At 48.6% G+C, this 23,213-nt stretch overlaps 1 protein-coding gene across 1 annotated transcript in view; it reads right to left on the reverse strand.

Moving 5' to 3' along the window:
- Window positions 1-387: 387 nt before the first annotated feature.
- EMC3 (ER membrane protein complex subunit 3) overlaps window positions 388-23,213 on the reverse strand; it is a 154,227-nt gene continuing 131,401 nt past the window's right edge. The window contains exon 9 of the mRNA XM_086938827.1: window positions 388-1,482. Within this exon, the coding sequence (XP_086794953.1) occupies window positions 1,348-1,482 (135 nt within the window). The 3' untranslated portion in view covers window positions 388-1,347. The remainder of the gene's footprint in view (window positions 1,483-23,213) is intronic.

A 23,213-nucleotide genomic window follows, 5' to 3' on the forward strand; every position in this document is an offset into this window, starting at 1 on the left:
GAACAGCTTTAAGTGTATAGGCCAAATCAGGTCTACTAAACCTAAGCAGCCCAGATGACTGGACAAGTAATAATGAAGGGGTTTAGTGGGAGGGAAGCAACACTTGGAAAAAGAAACAGTACCTCAATCACAGCACGAGCAGGGGACGACCACTGATCAAGACGAATCAATCTGTGCTTGGCCCACGCTCCAGAGAAGAACCAGGAAGTGACGTCTGGCACGTTCTGGCCAATTAGGAGGCAGCAAAGAAGAAAGACAATGAAGCCAACAAATGGTAAGCCAAGGGTGGGCTTCAAGCCCTTTTAGTGAACAATTCCCCTTGCAAGTGACAGTGCACATGCACTATCGGCAAGCGCGACCTAAAAATCATACAAGTACAAAAATAACTTGTTTTTAATTTTATTTGGGATTAAAAAACAAAATGCAAGTGGTTAACATTTGCAAGCAGAGGAGTTGTTAAAAATAAAACAAATATGTGGTAAAAACAAACAGTATAAAACAGCAAATAAATAAATAAATACAGACAAGACTCAATCATAGTGGAGGTTGTACTTATCAAGAGGCTGACCACATACTTTTTATGCTTTTCAGCAAGGTGGAAATGGTTAGTAAAGAAGGGAATGTGCATTTAGACTTGTTCCATTGTTTACAAGTAAGAGAAAGGATGCATCTCCCACAACACAACTAAACACAGGCAAAATAACAGTTTTAGCTGGTAAAAATATGTAATTTTCTGTGCCAGGAATCAACAAGACTAAAAAGAAAAGGAACTATGGAACCTCTTCTTTGGTCTTTGGAATAGACCCTTGTCTTTACACACCCTAGAAAAAGGGCACAACACAATGTGTATTCTGGGCATGCTATTGACACACAGACTCAGCTGTATAAAATATAATAAGATGGTACAGCAGAGACAGACATATTTCCAGCTAGCAGCGCACACTGTGTCTATAGGCAGTGAGCCAAATGTAAATACCCAGTTCAATGTTAACAATTGTAAAATATATACTTTTTTCCAAAATCAAGTTACAGCTGCCATTTCATTGGTTGGGAAAATCACTAACCAGAACTGGAAAAAGGGATTCCTCTCCTCGTTTACCTTTTTCATCATACATATTTGAAACCCTTTCTTATGTTTAAAATCTACATGAATAGTTTCGACTCCCCGGTTAACGGTCATTATTTTCAAACTTAGTCTCAGAACTGGGTAGAGAAAGTGACCTAAGCAAACTTTGAGTAAAACAGTGGAGTGCAGTGACCGCTGCATACACATTCATATAAACACACTGGCAATGTGAAAGCTCATGAAAAACTTCAGTCAGGAGCACCCCAACTCCTGCGCCTCTTTCAGAACATGGAAGTCTGAATCTCCTTTTTGAACATTCCTTCAAAATTAAGATCTTTGCCGTGAGCCATGAGCTCTTCTTCCACGTCCTCTAGGGCCCACTGATGGTCCGTTAGCTCCAGCGCTTCCCATTCAGTCTGCAAAAGAAGGTAGAACTCAGGCTCTTAAAACATAACCTAATACATTTAAAACAACTGCCATACACAGGAAGTAAAGAATATGCACATTGATCTAGACTGTGTTCCTTTTCTAAGTCTTTATGTTTGTGGTGTTTTTCCTAACAAAATATGCTGGAGTAGACTTCACAAGACGCATAGTACAGGCTATTTAGTATTCACCCTACTGTTTGCAGTGCACCTCAAATCCAAGCAATGAACTGACTAAGGGGGAAATTAACTAACATGATGAAATGCAACACACAGCAACTAAAGGCACATTAACTCCATCTTTCTGTGCGAGCCAGCTCTCAAGTATTAGCTCATGAATGTCATTCATCCAGCCAAGGAAGGAGAATCAGATATGAAATTGCCAGTCTGAGGACTAACAGCTGAACATCATCACTGTAAATACAGAATCTGACCTGTATGAAATTATTTTATTTAGACATTAAAAGGCACAACCTTCCCAGCTTGATGCAACAGCTAATACGGGAAACATCCTTTACCCCTCATTTTTTACTCCGCATGTCTTTACCCAACATTTTTAACTACTCCGCAAAAACATTTACAACGCAGGGCTTTACTCTGCAACCTGTTACAACACATTCCCCAAAGTAACGCCCCCCTGGAGTTAGAATACTAATTGCATTGTAATGGGGAATGCGTTGTAACGGAGTGCATTGTAAAGCCATGCGTTGTAAAAAAAACTGCGGGGTAAAAGCATGCGGGTTAACGTCATATAACCATTGGTACTATTACGCCATCTCTAACTAACGGGAAGGTCCCATCAGAAAGGAAACAAACACGTTCACAGCACACCCTAAGAAGACGAAAGAAAAAAGTAATTCTGAGATGGAATAAAGAATGAAAACGGTGTTACTATCGGTTAAAAGAGTTTGGGGACATTTGTGTCAATTCCTCAAAGGCTACCATAGACACACAACTTTAAATGCTGACAAGACTTTCTGCTCATGGCTTCTAAGTTTAGCACACAGGCATTATGCATCTCGTTAGACTCCTCACTGTAGTACAACATAGCAAGCCAGACCAAAGGCCTTGGTACACTGTCTTCACCGCTAGCAAGACCAATGCAGGAGCACAGGGGCAGCTACTGAGGCACAATTTCCACCTCTGACAGCAGAAGCCTCCAGTACCACCTGCAAATCTGAACCCTGCTAGGGCCAGAATAATGGAAGCAGTTGAATGCACTGAATACAATGTAAAAGGCTGAAACAGTAATTATCAGCCTTTAGCTGCTGGACAGGGGAGAGGTGGGCGGCAGTCAAGGGTTAACAGTGACATCCGAGGGGTGGTTTTAAAGGAGGGCCGAAAAGCATAACTGCGGGTTTCGTAGGGGTGAGAGTAGAGTTAATGGATGCGTTAATAGCAGGTACTACGGCAGTGGTCTCTGTTTGGAGGTGGTTAACTGAGCGGGCTTCGCTTGGAGGTGGGTCATCAAGTAGGAGGATGTGTTTGGTGGGCCGGATGGAGGCAGTGTTATGTACCTTTGCTGGAGGGCGCAGCAACAGTATTTACTGATGTATGTAAATTGCCCAAAGAAAGGGCGGATGTGACCAATGGAGGAACCAGAATCCTTTTTTTTTATGGCTGGGGTGAGCCCCTGCAGTATGGCGGGTCGCTGGCCTGAGAGCTCTTGACTGACACGGACAATGGGGGGCCCCCTCCGTGTTCTTTGCACGGAGGCCCCCTCAAGTTTCTTTACGCCACTGCTTTATCAAATATAGTCCTGGGAGACCCACCACTGCTCACCAATCCTGAGAAGGCACCAACACACAGTATGATCTAGGGTTGCTGCAGCAGGTATGTGGACAGGATTGGTGATCAAGAGGCCAGCAGGTAAATTCTGAATCTCAGAGCAGGCAAGGAGAACAAACAAAACAACCAAAGGAATAAGCGACTGCTCCAAACCGAGTAGAAATGCAGTGTAACTGGCCAAATTTTCAGGAGGTCATACGGAAAACCAGTTTGAAAGCAGATACATAGTTGCATTGAAATTAAATATCATTCTAAAAAAGTTGGCTACTTTACTACTGCTGTCTGTACTGCCTTTCCAAAATGTTAGGGAAAACTGAGAGGCCGTCGCTCTACTGACAGAGCTTTGGTGGAGGAGGAGCACCTTCCCTCCCAAAGCAGGCATGCTGATCTGAGTGGATAGACAACTGTGTATTGTAACTGGTGCAATATTTCGAAGGCTTCCATCCATCTTTTCTGTAACCATGGCCCTCTTAAGTGCAGTAATGGAGCAGTGGATGACATCCTCCACCTAGGTTACGCTGGCTGCTTGACAATGGAAGTGCACACTCAATGTGCGCCTGCACTCACGATAAACGCAAAGTTTAGGTAAAGGAGTTCGCAGTTGCACTGAAAGCAACCACATTTGGCCTCCACAGCACAAAACTGCACAGAATTCAAATTCAGGATTTTATTTTAAACTCTACTTTTCTTCCTTAACCCCCACATTTTTATTAATCTTTACTGTTTTGTTACATACCTGCAACTGCTTAAGAAACTTTAACAGGTTTTCAAACACAGAATTCCTGTTCAATTTCCAGCTAATTGCCATTTCTGATAAATACTTCTAGCTGCAGTTTCCTCACCTTTTGAATATTCTTCAGGTGTCAGATTGGATCCGGAAACTTTTCAGCAGTACCTTTGCACACCGGTAGGGGGCTCCGCACTGACGCTGTTCCGCTCTTGGAAGGACATATGGGGCCCTATAGGTTTCACTCTTGCACGCTGACATCTGATGGAGACTTCTAACCAAAGGTTCCTTACCTTATCATGTTCCCCAGGCGTCAGACTGGATCTGGAATTTTTCAAGCAGTACCCCTGTGAATTGATATTAGGCCTCGCTCAGCTCTGCGCAGCAATGAAAGTTTTGAAAAGTACACAGACAAACACAATACATATCTATAAAAATGGTCCAATCAAATTAATCAAAGTGCTGCGCCTGCATCATCTGTGCAGGAATTTGATGTACACAGTGCTTTTATAGGCATCAGCCCAGAGCACTGATGTCAGTTCTTTTCTTTCCGCGCCAGTCAGAGTAGATCCATGAAGAGCTAACTAGCCCCACTCAAACTTTAAATTACCTTTTTCCTCAACTTTTTGACAGCACTTTTTTGAGAATTACTTCTGGTATGCTATGAATGTCCGCTAGGAATCCAAAAGGTTTCAAGCGATGTGGTGCCTGTCATAGACAGATGTCTGAAACAGACCCACTCTTGGTTTATCAGTGGTGCTTACAATTCCAGGACCTGCGAGGCCTGCTGCACTGTGCAGCCAAAGGCTCGATCCTGGTCGTGTGGAAGGTCTCTGCACAGCTCACAGAGCTGTTCTCGATGGTCACCATTCCAATCAAAGTCCTCGGGTACATCCCACTGCAAGAAGTCAAAGAGGTTTTTGACTTTTCTGTCTCCATTCATGTCCTTGGCTGAGGTGTGGGAACGTTGGCACACTAGACCTTGTCCTCCATGGAGCCTGCGCCAGGGTTCACCCTGTGCCTCCCTGATTTTTCCTAGAGCAACCCCACCCAAATGAAAGCTCTTCAAGGTTCTGCTTGGGCTGGCTGACCCTTCTGGTGTGCCTTCAGGTCCTACAGATGTGGGAGGGGCTCCCACTAGATTCCTGCTGGCGGGTTGCCCTCGGTGCCAATCAGGCCCCTCAAACCCGGAGCAGCACCACCCACGATACCATGACCTTCCTCAGTGCCTGCTCTAGTACAGACGCTCCTGGCATCGCTGACACCCCACGGCGGCACTCTCCCCATTGTCATACTAGACTCTGACACAGAGCCGGACGAGCATCGTCTGATGCCAGTGCCAACTAGGGCTATGGCCTCAGAGTTGGACCCAGCACCTTTTTTATTTGAAAGGCCTTGGAAAGTATGACAATAACGTATGGATACCAGCACCCCTTACCCGACACAAGAGGTAAACAGGTTAGAGGAATTGGAGGATACCAGTGGTTTGGACATCTCACCAGACACTGGCTTGTCCCCGCCCCCCCCCCCCCCTCCCTCGCTACAGATGAGGTTACCTCATTTACAATGGTGGTGCGGGCAGCTGAGTTCTTGGACCTTATGCTACCCTACGTGGCAGTCAAGACAAATGAGAAGATGTTCTCCTCCGCCAGCCTAGCACTGTGGTTGGTCAAAACAGCATACCTGTCTGGCCAATGCACCCATACGATCAGGGATTTGGTGGCAAACATGCTGTCCATGGTCTCGTAGGAGCCCTGGGCCATAGTCTCCCAAGCAATTGCTGATGAGAGGGATGCAGCAAAGTTTCCATCAGATGTGTACTGGACAGACTAGCTGGGCAGAGTGAATTCACCGTCCCTTTAGCCTAGCTGAAAACTACTGGCTTTTTTAGGGATGTTCAAGTCTCACACATGCCCTCTGATGGTTCTCACCTTTTTGGTGAGAAGGCAGATTCAGTGCTGGAGCACTTCAACGATAGCAGAGCTAGGGTCAGGTCCTTGTGCCTACCTATGGACCCTCGCCTACCTCCGTCCGCCTTCCGCCCCTTTTGTGGCAAAAAAAGGAACTTCCAACCATGTCTATTCCCTCCCAGCCAACAAGTTTCCTATCCTGTTTATGGCCGAGGATGGGGTTTCCACAGGTCACTTGGGGCCACCATCCCAAGGTTAGACTGCCCAACCCCCCAGCAGGTGCAGCCTCCAAAACCCTTTAGTTTGCCTGCATACCACCACAGACATCTAGAGAGGGGCAGGACACGCCACCCCTTGCACCACTGGCCATCAATCAGATACCACAGATAGTCCAAAGGGACTATTCCATCGCCTTCCTGGACATCCCTCCACACATTTACGACCCGCTGACAGAGGACCATCTCTCCTTGCTTCATCAGGAAGTGTTAGCTGTCTTGGCTAAGGGGGCCATCGAGAGGTTGCTTGCATCAGAACCATGTCATGGTCCTATGCTAGATCTGCACCTTTTCAAATTCTTCCTGAAAAAATGCTCACATTAGCTCAACTCCGATCAGGCCTGAACCCTGAAGACAGGATGGTAGCATTGTACTTGCAGGACGCATACCTCTACATCCCTGTCTAGTCTGCCCACAGGTGTTATCTGCGGTTCACGGTAGGTCAAGACACTTTCAGTTTGCTGTGCTCCCCTTTGGCCTTTCCAGGACCCCTCAGGAGTTCACCACTGTGATGGCAGTGGTTGCAGAACATATGAGGAGGTCAGAGGTTTCCGTCTTCCCCTGCCTCGTCGAATGGCTGTTGAAGGTGGGTTCGTCCAAGGCAGTTGTCTCCAGCCTCCAGACTGTCTCCTGCACTCACTGGGGGTTCACTATCAGCTTGACAAAGTCACACAGGACTCCTTTTCAGATGCTCCTTTTCATCAGAGCAGTTCTGGACACAGTGCGGTTTCAGGCCTATAATCCAGAGCGCGGAGTCCAGCTAATTTAGGCTATGATTCCAATGTTTCAGCCTCTATCCTGGATTTTAGTGAGAATTACTCTGAGGCTGTTGGTCCTCATGGCCTCTTGCATCCAGCTAGTGACACATGCCTGATGGCGTATGTGGGATCTGACGTGGTACCTAAAAATCCAGTCTGCACAGCATCAGGGATATTTCTGCAGCATGGTCCACATTTCAGAGAGAAATGGATAATACCTGCAGCGGTGGCTGACTAAATGCCACTGGGTCCCTTCCCCATCCAAAGTTGACTATAGAGACAGATGCGTCAATCCTGGTCTGAGGCGGCCATCTGGGAGAGGTGGAGATCAGAGGACTCTGGTCTCCAGCAGAATCCAGACTCTATATCAACCTTCTGGAGTGGAGGACCATCTGCTTGCTACTGAAAGCACTCCTTCCATTCATCAAGGGGAGGCTGGTAAGGGGGTTCACAGACAACACTGCCAGGTAGTATTGCAACAAACAGGGTGGGGTCACGAATCCTGTACCCAGAGACTCAGCATCTCTGGAAACGGCTGGACCACCAAAGGGATCTTCATGCTGGTGAACCAACTGGCAGGATAACCGAGTGCCAGGGTGGGCAAGTTCAGCCATTGGTGCCTAGCAGATAAAGAGTAGCAGTTACATCCAGAGGAGGCGCAAGATATCTTCTGAGAATAGAGAGAACATTGGCTCGATCTATTTCTCACTGCAGAGAATGTGCAATGTCAGCCCTTCTGCGTGTTGGAATTTCCAAGGCATTGCTAACTCGGAGTTGTGTTCTGCTGCAAGTGGAACTAGGGACTCCTGTAGGATACTACTCCTGCCTGTACTTCCCAAGAAGATCAAGTCCGAATGGGCCCAAATCATCCTGGTGGCCACAGCTTGGGCATGGAGAGTACTGTATCCAGAACTCCTGGGCTTGAGCGACCGTCTTCCAATCAGGCTGCCCCTCTGGGAGGACCAACATTCGCAACAACAGGACAGGGTTCTGTAACCGGCCCTTCACAATCTCCACCTTCATGCCTGGAAAATGAGAAGCTACAGCTGAACATCTTTGACCTTCCCCCGAAGGTGGATGATGTCATCTTGGCAGCCGATGTCCCTCGACAAAAACTGTATGTACCTGTCGTCTGGACAAATTTGTGGCTTGATGCGGTGGGCAGCAGAGAGAACTCCCCTCCAGGCAAAGATATCTGATTTATTTTTTGCTGCTTTTATCCTAAGCCCGACAAGGCATTGCCCTGGGCACAGTTAAAGGGTACCTTTCGGCTCTTTCTGCTTTAATGCGATTGCCGGGTCAAAAATCTCCAGTTGTAGACCTTTCAGAAGGTGCATAACAACATTTGTTTACTCCCTTTGTTCCATCCCTTGTCATGTCACAGTGGCACCTTAACTTTATCCTCACGTTTCTAATGTGCACTCCATTTGAACAGCTTCACAGCTTTTCCTTGTGACTCCTCAATCTCAAGGCATTGTTCCTCGTCGCCATTACCTCAGCATGGCGTGTGAGTGAGCTTCAAGCTTTTTGTGTCAATCCACAGTATGCCATCTTCTTCTCAGCCAAACTGGTTCTGTGCACCTGGCCATCCCTTTTGCCTAAAGTTATGACGGCGTTCCAAGTTGGTCAAAACATCACCTGGGGGGTGTTCTATGCTCTGCCTCACCCACTTTAAGGTGAAGGAGAGACTCCACTGCTTCAACCACAAGGCAGCATTGTGCTTCAACATAGATGGTACCAAAGAACACCTGGCGAATGATCAACTCTTTGTGGGGTTCTCTGAAGCAAAGCAAGGTAAGGCTGGAAAGAAGAGAACCTTTCCAGGTGGATCGCGCTCTGTATTAAGATCTGCTCCACACTGGCTAAAAAGTAGTCTCCGAAAGGACTGTGTGCCTATTATACCAGGGTGAAACCTGCTACCACTGCTTTGGCACACAGAGTCCCTGTCCTGGATATCTGCTAGGTGCCTATCTAAGAGTCCCTCCAAATATTCACAAAGAACTTTTGTCTGGACTGTGACGTTCGCAGAGAGAGGCATTTTGTGCATTTGGTTCGGCAGGGTTTGAGTCCATCTACAGACCCATCTCCAAACAGGAACTGCATTAGTATTTATTCAAAAGGTGAGGAATCTACGGCTAGAAGTCTCAATTAGAAGAACAAGTTACTTACCTTTTTTTTTTAAGGTTTATATAGGGCAAACTCGACCAGAAGGTATCAGAGTGCTTTACATGAGCACCAGTTGCATTACAGTCGGGCAAATTTATTTTTCAGGCACAGGGAGATTAAGTGGTTTGCCAAAATCGCAGGATGCTTGAGCCTTCCGCCAAGACTCAAACCTGGTCCCCTAGCTTCATGGGCGGCCGCTCTGGTCGTTACGCCACATCCTTATGTAATGCTCTTTCTGGTAGACACTCTAGAAGCAGATTCCTCACTGACCTCCCCTCCCATCCTCCCCTTTCTGTGGTTGACCTCTATCCATTAATAAGATCCCAACTGTAGGAATGTGCAACCTGGTCACATCAATTTGCTTTTGGGGCTCAGCGTTTGGAGGCGCGGACAGTCTTGAAAGCTACTGAAGTGAGTGTATGGGAGTGGCTCCTATATGGGCGCTGCACATCATATTCAGAGCGGAACGGTGCCAGTGCAGAACAGGACAGCCCCATCTACCGGCATGCAGAGGTACTGCTGAAAAGTTTCCAAATCCAGGCTCACGCTTGGGAAATATTCAGAAGGTTAGGAATCTGCTGCTCGATAGTATCTGTAGCAGAATGAGAGTTACCTAAGGTACAAAAATGTTTATTTCAGAAAAATGTATTAGTGTTTAAAAAGATACAGTGCACTTCCAAGATATGGCCTCTGCACTCCTAATACACTTCCACTAAAATTGAGTATACTTTTTAAGTAAATCTGAATGTTTGATTAAATCCCCAAAGCACTTTAGCTAACCTTGTAGTAAAGGGAAGCAGGCCTATAAATGCTAGTATATCCGTTTTCGGTCAGAATCATACCGCTTCACCTCATCAGTAAGAGATAGCCTATTGGTCCGGTGACACGTCTACCTCTGCTTACATAGGCATAGTGATAGTTTGTTCTATGCAGGATATTCTACAGCTTCCAGAAGCACATTGTGGATTTAGGGATCTGCAAGATCTCAGTATTCAGTCACCATATATCACTTGGCAAATTCATAGAAACGCCTGAAAGTGATCACTTGGAGAAAGTAAAGTTTTTAAATTTGATCAGTTTTTACTGTATGGCATTTCTCATTACTTTTTGAAACTTCTTTTCATAGAGCAACCTCTCAATATCATATTTCAAATGCGCTCTCACTTGACAACCACTCACACTTCCTCCAGAGCTCAAGAGATGCAGTTCAGCTAATATGTCAAAGAAACTATTTTGCGGCCTCTGGAATGTAATTTTATGTTTTAATAAGAGTAGCATTTAAATGTGGTGCACATCTTACATTTATCTATCAGTGGATACACAGCATTTTACCGATCCTTCGTTAGGTTTGTAGACTAATACGTAATGTATTTCTATAATGTCCATCAGCCCCATCAACAATTAGAAAAATAGTTGAAGGGGAAAAACTAGCAACCAGAGAAAGAAGAAAGGAGTGGTAAGATTGTGGCAAGAATTAAAAGATCAGAAAAGTCGACAGTATCCATCAGTAATATTCACTCCTCAGTTAGACTCCTGCAACTGTCAAATATAGGAGCATCAGGTGAGCCTCCCGTCCCCCTCAAAACCAGAACCTTTAAATAAGGACTCTACTTAGCCAACTTACGGAACAAAAAGTCTTTCAGCTCAGTGACTCCTGTTTCTTAATTTAGTCTAAAACTCTTGACACTACTCCAATCTGTGTGTAAACATTTGTTCTTTCCTCTTGGGTGTCTCAGAACATAGCCCTTTGCCAAACCGTTGCCTGGATGCCTTTATTTATTACTTCATTGCAGGTCGTGTGCAACTCTTTTTTCCCTCTATAGAATATCCAGGCACAAGTCCAGAAGGGAAGCACTTAATGCCCTTCACAGGCAACTCATTTTTTGCGTGGCTGCTAATCGTAGGACATTCTCCCATAACTTTGCAAAAATAGCTGTTCCACTGCCTTGGCTTGCCTTCCTTCCTTTGCTTGGATTTCTTTAACTTATTCAAACCTACATTTTCTGTTTACCAACTTCTGTCAGAATGCTGCTTGGAACCTGCAGCGAGAATTTCTGTATCAATACAGTTTTAAACCTAAATTCTGCAGACAGTCTTGCAACAGGAATTGGAGGTTTGCAGCTCTAGCACCATTTCAGGTGCAACACTATATCACTCCCCGGAGCTCTGGAGTTCAGTACACCAATACTGGGATGTACTTACAGGGCTTCCAATTTCACCATATTAACATCAGCAGTCTGAATCAACATTTCTGGGTTTCAGTGTCCTGTCTGCTCTTCTTTCAGTTTATGGAGGCACACATAATATTGGTTTTCAGTGAAAGAACAAGTACTGTCACACCACTATTCTGTTATCTTCTTGCCATGTAGGGGTCACTAGGAGCAGCCAGTGGAGGGTTTTTCACCAATTCCAGGTCCCTCTCTGCATGCCGGGGCCTAAACCCATCATGCCCCACTTCTTTCCCACTCTAAGGCATTTGGGCATTATGACAGCTGCGAACATTCCAGCACTTCTCCCAGAGCAAGCTGCACTTACGCATTAGCAAAAACTGCAAAGTAAATATCAACCCAAAGAATGCACCAGCACTGATAAGACATGTCTTGTTTTAATACCTGTTTTGGAAAATGAGATTTTCCACCTTTATCCAAGAAATCAGAAAATATTTCCCTCTCCTATCTTTGTCCCCTTGCTCAGTTTAAGCTTGCCTGTTCAGAGTTAACAGCACCCATACTCTTTCAAATCAGCTTCCTCAGTATATCCTAAATTTAGTCCCCTTTAATGTGGGGGCATTTTTCCTGCAGTCACCCACTCAGCCGCTGATCACAGAGGTTCCTACCACCCTTTTGCAGCAGCTCCATTTCAGATGTTGGTAGATTGCCACCATTTGGGTTTGCCTCATGGCTGCCTGACTCAAATGTAAGAGGTCCTCACAACATATGTGTTAGAATTGTGGGTCTCTAGTTGGCACAGGAAGGAACTTGTGACATATAGGGACCTTCTCCTCTAGTCAGAGTAAGGGGGATTACACTCCTAAAATAATCCCTGCTCACCCCCTTGGTAACTTGGCACGAGCAGCAAGGCTTTATCTCAGAGGCGTTTTAAGTTAAGCATTTGTGACCATATACAGTAACCCAGTGACGACACTACAAATGGACACCAGGTTTTATATCAAAAATAGGTATATTTTATATAGAGTTACCACAAGACCAATAAACGACAAAAAGAATCCACAGTACTATTAGCTTTCAAGAGTTCTTGCTAAAAAGCTTAAACCAAGGTTCTGTGCGAGTCGGTAGCCCGGACTTGCTACAGCATTGCTGAAAATACCAGAGTCTAGCAAATCCAGCGGACCGCGTCCGTACGGGCCCACTCAAATGTCGACAGACTCCGTTACAGTACCTTTTACTTGGGGCGGCCGGCACGGACGTGCGAGCCGGTGCCGGTGATCGTCGTGGTGCAGAAAGGAAGCGTTGCAGGACGCGGTGTCCCTCGATGTGGTGCATGCAGCAGCCCGTTGACAGAGTCGGTGGATCCAAGGCTTCGTTGCAGGGCGAGACGGTGCTTCGATGCGGTGCTTGCAGCTTGCGGTGTGATCCGTCCAGACAGCGGTGCAAGTCGGGCGGTGCGTCGTGAAGCGTGCGGGGTGGTGCCCAACTCCGGTGCGGTCAACGGATTTGAAGTCAGCAGCAGTGACCGCATCGGTTAGACCAGTTCGATTCGGTGTAGCGAGGCGTTGCACGCCGCGGTGTCTACCAGTTGCGGTGCAGGCTACGGCTCGGTGACGGCATCAGGACGGAGTCGGTGAGCGCAGAGCTTGCGTTGTTCGAGGCGGACGTTGCTTGATGAGGTGCCTACAGGACACCGGGCCGGTCGTGAGAGTCGGTCACAGCTCCCTGCCTCTGTAGCCACTTGTTTCCAGCAGCAATTCACAAAGGATGGTGAAGTCCACTGGTCCTGGGACTTCGGTCAGGGGCAAGCTCTCTTCCAAACCCTTGGAGATATTTGCACAAGTTTGAAAGAAAAGTCCACAAAGTGCTTTCTCCTCTCTTTGGTAGTCAGGCAACCAGTGCAGGTCATTCCTCCAAGCAGCACTTCGGCTTGGGAATAGTCTCTCCTCAGTTTTCCCGGTTCCTTCTCCTCAGCAGAGATTTCGTCTTGTAAGTCCAGAAGTGATCTAATTTCATGGGATCAGGGTCCCAATACTTATACCCCAAAATCCTTTGTTCTCTGAGGGGAGAGGGGCCTGTGCCCAGTTCAAGCCAGTTCTGAAGCACTCTGTTTACCAGGCTTCTCCTTTCCTTTCACAACGCAGGTCAGGCACATCAGACGCCCCACAGGAGGTGGAGCCAGCATTGTGTAAGGCAAGTACAGTCCTGGAGCACTTTGTTGACAGTCTTCCTTCTCTTCTTTCAGTGTGCAGGTCAGAGACATCAGACGCACCACAGGAGGTGGAGCCAGCATTGTAGAGGGAAGGCCCAGCCCTATTCAGGTCCCAGGTGCAACTCCTCCCTCCCATCTAGATGCAGATCTTCCTATTCACCACCGGGCTGCCCCAGCCTGTCTCTTGGAATCCCCCAGCCCTGTCACTTACAAAACCAGACAAAGGAATACACAACCTCGCAGAGGCAGGCTCAAATTGTTAGGCAAGCAAATACCTACTTTCTAAAAGTGGTATTTGCAAACACAGAATATTAAAATAAAATTCACTAAAAGATGTATTTTATTATTCTGAGTTCAGGCATACTAAACTCGAATTTCTACCATGTTCTCTGAGTCTGCTAGGATTATGAACATGTAACAATCCAGCAGCCCATTCTGGCCTATGGAGAACAGGTAGCCTTGTAATAGTGAAAAACGAAAAGGGCTGTATTCACTATTAGCACTGCCACACATCAGGGCTTTTCCTACCATATACTTACAATGCACCCTGCCTTTGGGCCTTCCCCTAACTGGTGTTGCACAATCACCAAAAATAGAGAGCAAATGACTGCTTGGAGGTGGAAAGCCACTTCTGCTTTGCCTCATCCATTGCCCCGGTAGACACTTGGACCATAGGCCTCCCAGGCGAAGTGTCTCTACTGGAAGCACTACTGCTGATGGAACCCGCCACATTGAGTGGTGGATGCAACTTTAGTCCCAGCTCTGGATTGTTGTTTCTGGAACCCAGTCTAGGGCGACGGGTCTGGAGGGTCCCCATTGCTTTAGCAATGTTTGTGCCCTTTTTCGTTTTCTCAAGCATGGTATTCACTTGAGGATTGAATAATTGCTCCCAGTAAACACCATGTTAATAAGGTGCTATTGTATCTGAGGATGGAAGCGGAGACCCTAAGCCATGCCTAGCTGCAGAGGATGATACTACTGTTGACTTCTCTGGAGGCTGTGTCAGCAGCATCCACGGTGTACCTGATGTTTGCATAAGATGTAATCTTGCCTTCCTGCACTTTCTCCAACCCATTATTCCAGTATGCCTCAGGGAGATGTTTGAGCAGATGCTCAATCTCCTCCCAATGGTAACGGTCTTATCTGGAGAGAAGCCCAACAGTTAGCGCTCATCCATTGTGGTTGATGTTCTCACAAAGACATACTAGCCGCATCAATTTTGCTTTCTTTATGAGGAGTTGGTGCATCCCTAGTCACCTGGGCAGCAGCTCATATCCTAACCATGTGGGGAGACAGAAGATTCAGTGGGATGTGTCCACTGATGTACAGCAGGTCATCAGGGGCTGCGGTGTATTTTTTAATCCTTCCTTGGCGTAACTACACACAGCTTCAATAATCCCTTAAAAGTTTTTTGTGGTACAGCTGGTCATAAGTTTCAGTACTAGCAAGTACTGCACTTCCCTCTCCATCTTCGACAGCGTTTTTACAAGACAATCATCCTCCTCTTGCACAGCATGGAGCCGAACATTGTGGTGCTCCACTGCCCGTGGAGTAGCATGTAGAATGCAGCGGTGCTGTCTTGGAGGCCAGCCCTTAGCACAGTAGGGTTCTAGGCTCACTTAATTGTCGTTGGTAGCCATCACGAGTCATCTCCATCACCCTGTGGCTGGGTGTCATACTGACTATGTTGGTGAGAGTAGGAGTGCAACGAGTGTATAGACCCCCGATGAGGTGACTGTGGTGGGGTAGTATGTGGGCGGGTGGAGGCGTGGGGGGATGTGTGAAGGATACAATGGCACAGGGGAGGTAGCCTGCTTCCTCTTCTTTATAGGTATGGGGAGCTTACCAGCTCCCCTGACACCCCCTTAAAGGTTAATTTTCTCTGCTGCATGGGAGTATCTTTCATGTTTCTGGATCATCAGTGGGTAGTGGCATGCAAAGAGTTTCCCTGGGGATGTATAAATATAGATAATTCGCAGCCTAACATCAGGGATCTCGGGTAACCCAATGGTGGAGATGACTAAGTTGATTCCGATCTCGTTGTTAATACCTTCATCGTTACCATCTTCAGGGGTGCTTTTGAAGCCAGTTTAGGCATCAGCTTTCGTTCTGAAGGGGGCTGGTATTTTCCTCATGGCTGAGTGTGTAGTTCATGAGGCTTCTTTAGAGTTGAAAGTGGTTCTTGGTGCTGACCAGGCTCTGAACTGTAGGTAAGACCTGAAGGTTGGTGCCTCTTCTTGCCAATATCAGAAGTGGATATCAGCCAATATCAGAAGTGGATAACCAAATTCCGTGGACTCTTAGTGAGATGACTTTCAAGGTCGAAATTTGGAGGGCTCATCATCTGGTATTGGTGGAGGAATTAGGGGCCTGGGTGTGGTTTTTGTCCTAGGACCTTGCTGGGCTCTGGGGTCACTGGATCCTACTTGGCTTCACAGCCCTTGGATGACAAAGCCTCCTTCTTGGCCAGGCAGAATGCTGGAAGGCTACTCACCTTCCTCCACACTCAAGGTTATCGGGACGGAGATATCCAGCACACCAGGGGTGTTGTGAGGCTATGTTGTATACTTTGCCAAGCGACATTCTCTTCAGTACTTGATGGTTTTCTTGTTCGTGAAGTGTTTGCACAACATATAGTCCGATTCCTTGTGGTCTCGAGAGAGGCAGATGTTACATACTCAGTTAAGGTCCGACCACATGGAAACCTCCGGTTACTTCTTGGGGAAAACTGGAATGGTGTACTCTACAAACTTTCTCCACAACATAGTCATACCCATATGACCCAAGTACACCTGTCGAAAACCATTGTGGTGCGGCTGACCTTGGAGCAGCAATCTCCTCAATGATTTTTTAGGAAAAGGATTTAGTTTCCTTGGCATCCGGTCCAAAGCAAGTGGTGATATGCTTGATGATCCCAAAGCTGGTATTGAAAGATCTGAACCCAACAGCGGAAATAAATAACAATTAGAGGTGGAGCCTTAGTCCTGGTGCTTTCTGGGCTAAGAGAAGAATCAGAAAACATCTTGTGATCAAAGTCTTTGTCGAACAAAAACTTGCAAATATCACTAATACTAGATGGCAAGAGTATAAAGAGCATGTGTATCCACAACGACACATGCCGCAAACCTTTTGGTTTCAAAGGCGCTGAACTTTCAGTGGGGCAAAAACGGCAAGGTACTAAAGGGAGGAGGGTCAAAGAAAAGTTGAAGAAACTAAGGGTAGAGACAGGCAGACCAAGAAAAATCTTTCTGAAGTCCCCTCAAGGGCTTCTGCTTCATTGAGGACTTATAATGAAATATGAAGGGTATACAGCAAAGGAAATCTCAATATATACAATGCTGTGGCATCAGTGTCTCCTACGCTATAATTGTGCCCTGCTGATTAAGAAAAGTGTGGTACCGCAATTCCGGACCCTTCTGTTCACCCGGTCCCGGGGTCCAGCACTCGTGTCACAAAACATCGTCGTACCATGACGAATTTGGTATCCACGGACCGGTAATGATTAGGACACTATCCCTACGCATTTGCGTCACGATTGAGTGATGCTAACACCCTTAAATGCAAATGCTACTTACCAGTATGCATCTGTTCTTGGCATGTAGGGCTGCTGACATTCATATCTGTGCATAGATCGCCGCCTAGTGTTGGGTCCGGATGATTGCACATTGTTGTCCTGGAAGAGTCTTCGAAGTATCACGAGATAGGTGGCTCCTCCCCTGGACTACAGTGCGCATGGGCATCGCCTCCATCCCCAGATTGTTTTTAGCCATTGGCAGAGATGGAGTGAAGTATGTGAGTGATGACCATGCTATGAGCATATAGATATACATATGAATGAGTACTGCAGCTGCTACAGGCGCCGGGGAGGAGGGTGGGCGATATGAATGTCAGCAGCCCTACATGCCAAGAACAGATGCATACTGGTAAGTAGCATTTGCAGTTCGAGGCATGTGGGCTGCTGAATTCATATCTGTGCATAGAATACATAGCAGTCCCTCCATTAGCGGCGGCCGCCCGTGCCAGCTGCAGCAGTCTGAAAAAGAGTTTTGAGAACAGCCTGACCAACAGCTGCCTGCTGTTTGGAATGCACATCTACACAGTAGTGTTTAGTGAAAGTATGTGTGGTAGACCATGTGGCTGCTCTACAGATATCTTCTAAGGGAATGTTGCCTAGGAAAGCCATAGAGGCCCCCAACTTCCTGGTGGAATGGGCCCTCGGTGGGATAGTGAGAGTGCGCTTAGCTTTAGCGTAACAGATCTGAATGCATTTCACGATCCACCTAGCGATCCCAGCTTTGGAGATAGCGTTTCCCTTGTGGTGTGTGGCAAAAGCAACAAAAAGCTGCTTGGTTTTGCGAAAATCTTTGGTCCTGTCTACATAGTACATCAAGGCTCTCTTAACATCAAGGGTGTGGAGCATCCGCTCCGCCAACGTCTCCGGGTTTTGGAAAAACACCGGCAACTCAATTGTCTGGTTTATATGGAATTGAGAGACAACCGTGGGTAAGAATTTAGGGTTAGTGCGGAGCACAACCCTGTTAGCATGTACTTGGAAGAAAGGTTCTTGGATGGTGAGCGCCTGCAGCTCGCTAACCCTCCGTAGCGATGTAATTGCTACTAAGAAAGCAACCTTCCAAGTCAGAAACTGTAGCTCACAAGAGTGCAGTGGCTCAAAGGGAGGACCCATCAGTCTAGTAAGAACCACATTGAGGTTCCACTCTGGTGCTGGTGGGGTCCTTGGCGGAATGACTCTTTTGAGTCCTTCCAGAAAAGCCTTGATAGCAGGAACCCTAAAAAGTGACAGGTGTTGCCTGTTTTGAAGGTATGCTGCCATAGCAGACAGGTGAGTGCGGATGGAAGAGTACGCCAAATTGCATTGATACAGGTGGAACAGTTAACAAATGATGTTTTGAATGGAAGCATCTAGCGGGTCAATATTGTGGTTAACACAGTAAATGACAAACCTCTTCCATTTAGCCGCATAACAAGCTCTAGTAGTGGGCTTCCTTGCCTCCCGAATGATGTTCATACAATCGGGGGGAAGATTGAGGTAGCCAAACTCTAGGACTTCAGGAGCCAGATCGCCAGGTTGAGCTGTTGCGGATCTGGGTGCTGAATGTCGCCATGGCTCTGCGTCAGAAGGCTGGGGGTGAGATGGAGCCTTTGATGCGGTACCACGGACAGTTCTAGAAACGTGGTGTACCATGGTTGGCGAGCCCACGTCGGAGCAACCAGGATGAGAGTCATCGAGTGCTGCCTGAGCTTGCGTGCCACCAGCGGTATCAGAGGTGCTGGGGGAAAAGCGTACGCAAATCTGCCTGACCAGTTCATCCACATCGCATTGCCCTGTGATTGCGGGTGTGGGAATCTGGCGGCGAAGCTTTGGCATTTTGCGTTCTCCTTTGTGGCGAACAGGTCTATCTCTGGATGACCCCACCTTTGGAAGTACGGTTGGAGTACTGATGGATGTATCTCCCACTCGTGCATTTGATGGCTGTGCCTGCTGAGCAGGTCCGCCATCTGGTTGTCCTTGCCCGGGAGATGCTCCGCCATGAGGAAGATGTTCCTCTGAATGGCCCACTTCCACATGCTCTGAGCCAGATGAGACAGCTGCGGAGAGTGTGTGCCTCCCTGCTTCTGGATGTAGTACATGGCTGTCATGTTGTCCGTCCGGATCAACACGACCTTGTTGCACAGATGTACTTTGAACGCCTTCAAGGCCATGAAGATTGCCATCAGTTCCAACACATTGATGTGCATCTTCCTTTGATGTAGTGTCCATAGTCCCTGCACCGTGTAGTGGAGGACATGCGCTCCCCATCCCTGGAGAGAAGCGTCCGTTGTCAGGATAATCTGCGGCACAGGCTCCTGGAATGGTCGGCCCTTGCAAAGGTTTTGTGGATTCCACCAATGCAGAGAGGTGTATGCCCGACCGCTCACCAACACTAGGTCTGTCAGTTGCCCATGAGCCTGAGTCCACTGACGTGCCAGGCACTCCTGAAGCGGACGCATATGTAGCCTCGCGTGCGGGACAATGGAGATGCAGGAGGCCATCATGCCTATCAACTGCATGAACACCTTCGCTGGAAGCGAGTGTTGAGGTCTGAATCGTTGGATCAGCGTTTGGATACTGGCGATTCTCACTGAATTTGGCTGCGCAGTGGCTGCCAGAGTATTTATTGTCGCGCCCAGATACTGTCGTACATGGGCGGGCTGGAGATGGGATTTCGGGTAGTTCAGAGAGAATCCCAGATCGTGCAGGAGATGAATGGTGCGGGACACGTGGTCGGCGCACTGTTGTTCTGTTTTTGCTTGAATGAGCCAGTCGTCCAGGTAAGGGTAGACGTGGACGTTCTGGCGTCGCAGATGCGCCGCCACAGTCGCCAGGCACTTCGTAAAGACCCTTGGCGCTGTGGTGACTCCGAATGGCAGAACCCTGAACTGGTAGTGCTGGTTTTGGATCGTGAATCTGAGATACTTCCCGTGGGAAGGATGCAGGGGGATGTGAAAGTATGCATCTTTCAGATCCAGCGTAGCCAGGAAGTCCCCCTGTTGAAGCAGCGGGAGCACCTGCTGCAGCGTGAGCATATGGAAATGCTCCGAGAGAATGTACCAGTTGAGGGGCCTGAGGTCCAGGATGGGCCGCAGGGAACCGTCCTTTTTGGGGATTAGAAAGTACAGAGAGTAAACTCCTGTACCCCTTTCCTGCAGTGGAACGAGCTCTATTGCACCTTTTTGCAGCATGACCTGAACTTCCTGCTGCAACAAGAGCAAGTGCTCGCCGGACATAGGACGGCTTCTTGGAGGTATGTTCGGTGGAGTGGAGGTAAGTTCCAGACAGTAACCGTACTGGATAAGAGACTTGACCCACCTGTCCGTGGTGATGGATCTCCACGCGGGCAGGAACTGCTGGAGTCTCCCCCCGACCGGTGTTGTGTGGTCGGGGGGCAGTGACAAGGCGTCACTGCTTGTTGGCGGCGGTGGACCTGGAGCTGTTGTTTCCACGTCCCCTGCCCTTGATGTTGTTGCCTCTGTAGCCACCTCTACCCTTGTTGGTGTATGAGGTTTGGGTATTGCCTTTGTAGTACTGAGTGGATTGCGATGCCTGACCCCTTGAGGTGCCTCTGGAATTGGAGCGGCGAAAGGAGCCACCCCGAAACTGCTGAGATTGAAGGGCCCCCATAGACTTAGCCGTGTCTGTATCTTTCTTCATTTTCTCAAGCGTCGCATCCACCTCAGGGCCGAACAAATGGTCAGGATTAACCGTCTGGTTCAGGATGGTCGTTTGTATGTCAGGTTTGAACCCTGAAATCCTAAGCCATGCATGCCTTCTGAGCAACACACTAGTGTTGATCGCCCTGGATGCCGTATCAGCCACATCTAGCGCACATTTTATGGAAGCATTTGTGATGAGCTTTCCCTCTTGAATTAACATCTCCCCTGCCTCCTTGTACTGGTCAGGCAAGTGCTGCAGTAGTGCCTCTAGGGTGTCATAATGAGCCCTATCATAGCGTGCGAGTAGGGCCTGAGTGTTCGAGATGCGCCAAATGTTAGCTGCCTGTGCAGCAATCCGCTTCCCTGAGGCCTCAAATATTTTCGACTCTTTGTCTGGGGGAGGAGCGTCACCAGTTGTCTGTGAGTTCGCCCTCTTGCGAGCGTTGGAAACGACCAAAGAGTCTAGTGGCAAGTGTCCCTTGATATATGTTAGATCCGAGGGCGCTGCCTTATATTTTTTATCAATGCGTGGATTGATAACACGTGCCCGAGTGGGCTCCTTGAAGACCTCCTGCGCGTGCTTGAGCACTCCCTTGAGCATTGGCAAAGTTTTGATTGACTTTTCGGCCACAGAGAAAGTGTCAAACAAAAAGTCTACATCCACAGGATCGGAGTGCAGCTCGACATCGTGGTTAGCTGCAGCTCTCTCGATTAGCGCGTTGAAGGCAGCAGAGTCCTCCGTTGGCGAAGTCTTTGGCGCAAAGAGATGTGGTTCCTGACCCGACTGCGGGTCCTCGGGGTCGCCTCCGGCAGACCAAGGTACATGTTCCTCCTCCGGATCAGAGTACGCCGGATAGTTGTACTCGACCTCTTCCTTGTCGTCATCCCCCGCGGTAGAGTGAGTTGGGGAACGCGGCAGGTCACTTGGGGATGCCGGCGCCGGAGGCGCTGAAGCACCCGCGGAGTCCCTTTTATTTTTTAGAGGAATGCGAAAGTGTTCCAGCACCGGCTCCGTGGTGATTTTCCTCTTGAGGAGGGACAGTTTCCCAGTATTGGCGTCGATGATGACTTCACGACGTTCTTCCTCCGCGAGTGGTTGGAGCCGAGGTTTAGCCACCACCGGAGACGCTTTGGGCGTCGACACCTCCTTCGAGGGCACCCCAGCCACCTGCTTCGGAGCGAAGGCCTTTGGCGTCGACTTCGTCGGTAGGGTGAAGCGGATAGGCGTGTGCGCCTTGGACGGCTTCTGAGTGGGCTTCGACACTCCAGCCTCTGGGTCTGGAAGCTCCGCGGCTGTTCGAATCCGTTGCAGGGACTCCTGGACCTTCTTCGAGAGGGCTGGAGAGGGAGCGACCGTATCGCTTGATTTCCCTGACTTGGGAGTTGCGTCGGCGAGAGGCAGTGTCTTCGGAGTCGACGCGGTACCCTCCTTGGCTCCGGCGGCCGGGGCCGGGGAAGCCTGAGCTTTGGGATCGCCTTGACGCTTCTTTGAAGCCTTCTTCGGGTCGTCGACCGCGACCATCTTCGGCGCCGACGCAGCCGCGTCGGACGACTCTGCTTTCGGCACCGACCCAGATGCCTTCGGGTCGGCCATCTTGGCTGGACTGTCCATGTCGGCCATTTTGGATTTCTTAGGTTTTGACGCCTCCAGAGCCTTCTGTATGGCATTCACTTTCGGTTTCGAAGCCGGAGCTGTTGAACCCGAAGGCTTCACTTTCGTTTTTGAAAAAGTGAGTGGCACCTCCAAAATGTCCGTGGCCGGGCTCGTAGGCGGGGCTGCTGGACTTGTAACAGGGTCTTGGGTAAGGCCCGAAGGCGATCCCTCGACCTGGGCCGCAGGAAGGGGTCCGACCCCTGAGTCAGTCCGGGGGTGCTCGTCCTCAGAGCTATCCCCCACAGTGGCAAAGGCCGTATCGTCGTCCCCTACCTCGTCGTCGGCTTCGTCAAACTCCTCGTCCCCTGCGTCGTAGGCCTCCCCCTCGGACGCAGGGCCAGAGTCCGAAACCTGCTGGACATCGTCGTCTCCGACGTCTTCCTCAAAGATGTTGTCCGGCGGGGGCGCAGACAGTTTGGCCTGGAGTCTCGCAGCCCGACGAATCTTGAGGGTCTTCTTGCACCGGAACTTCGAGCAGGCCATGCACCTGGCCTCGTTGTGGTCCGGCGACAGACAGGTGTTGCACACTGGGTGCACGTCGAGGTGCGAGTACTTCGCGTTGCAGACCGGGCACCGTTTAAACGGAGTCCGTTCCATGGCTGAAGCGTCAAGTGGGCCCGTCCGCGCCGATAGCACGCGGAAGGGCAGCGAGAGTTCGGAGCTGGAGAAAACAGTAAACCCGAACGAAAACGATACCGGCGCCAAGCCAAAAGACCTTTTGGTCTCGAGTTAAGTGAGTTAACAACTATCGGTTCCGACAGAGGGAACCGACACACATCCGAACCCAATGGCGGAAAAAAACAATCTGGGGATGGAGGCGATGCCCATGCGCACTGTAGTCCAGGGGAG

Source organism: Lissotriton vulgaris, chromosome 9 (assembly GCF_964263255.1).
Source record: "Lissotriton vulgaris chromosome 9, aLisVul1.2, whole genome shotgun sequence".
NCBI classification, from domain to species: Eukaryota; Metazoa; Chordata; class Amphibia; order Caudata; family Salamandridae; genus Lissotriton; species Lissotriton vulgaris.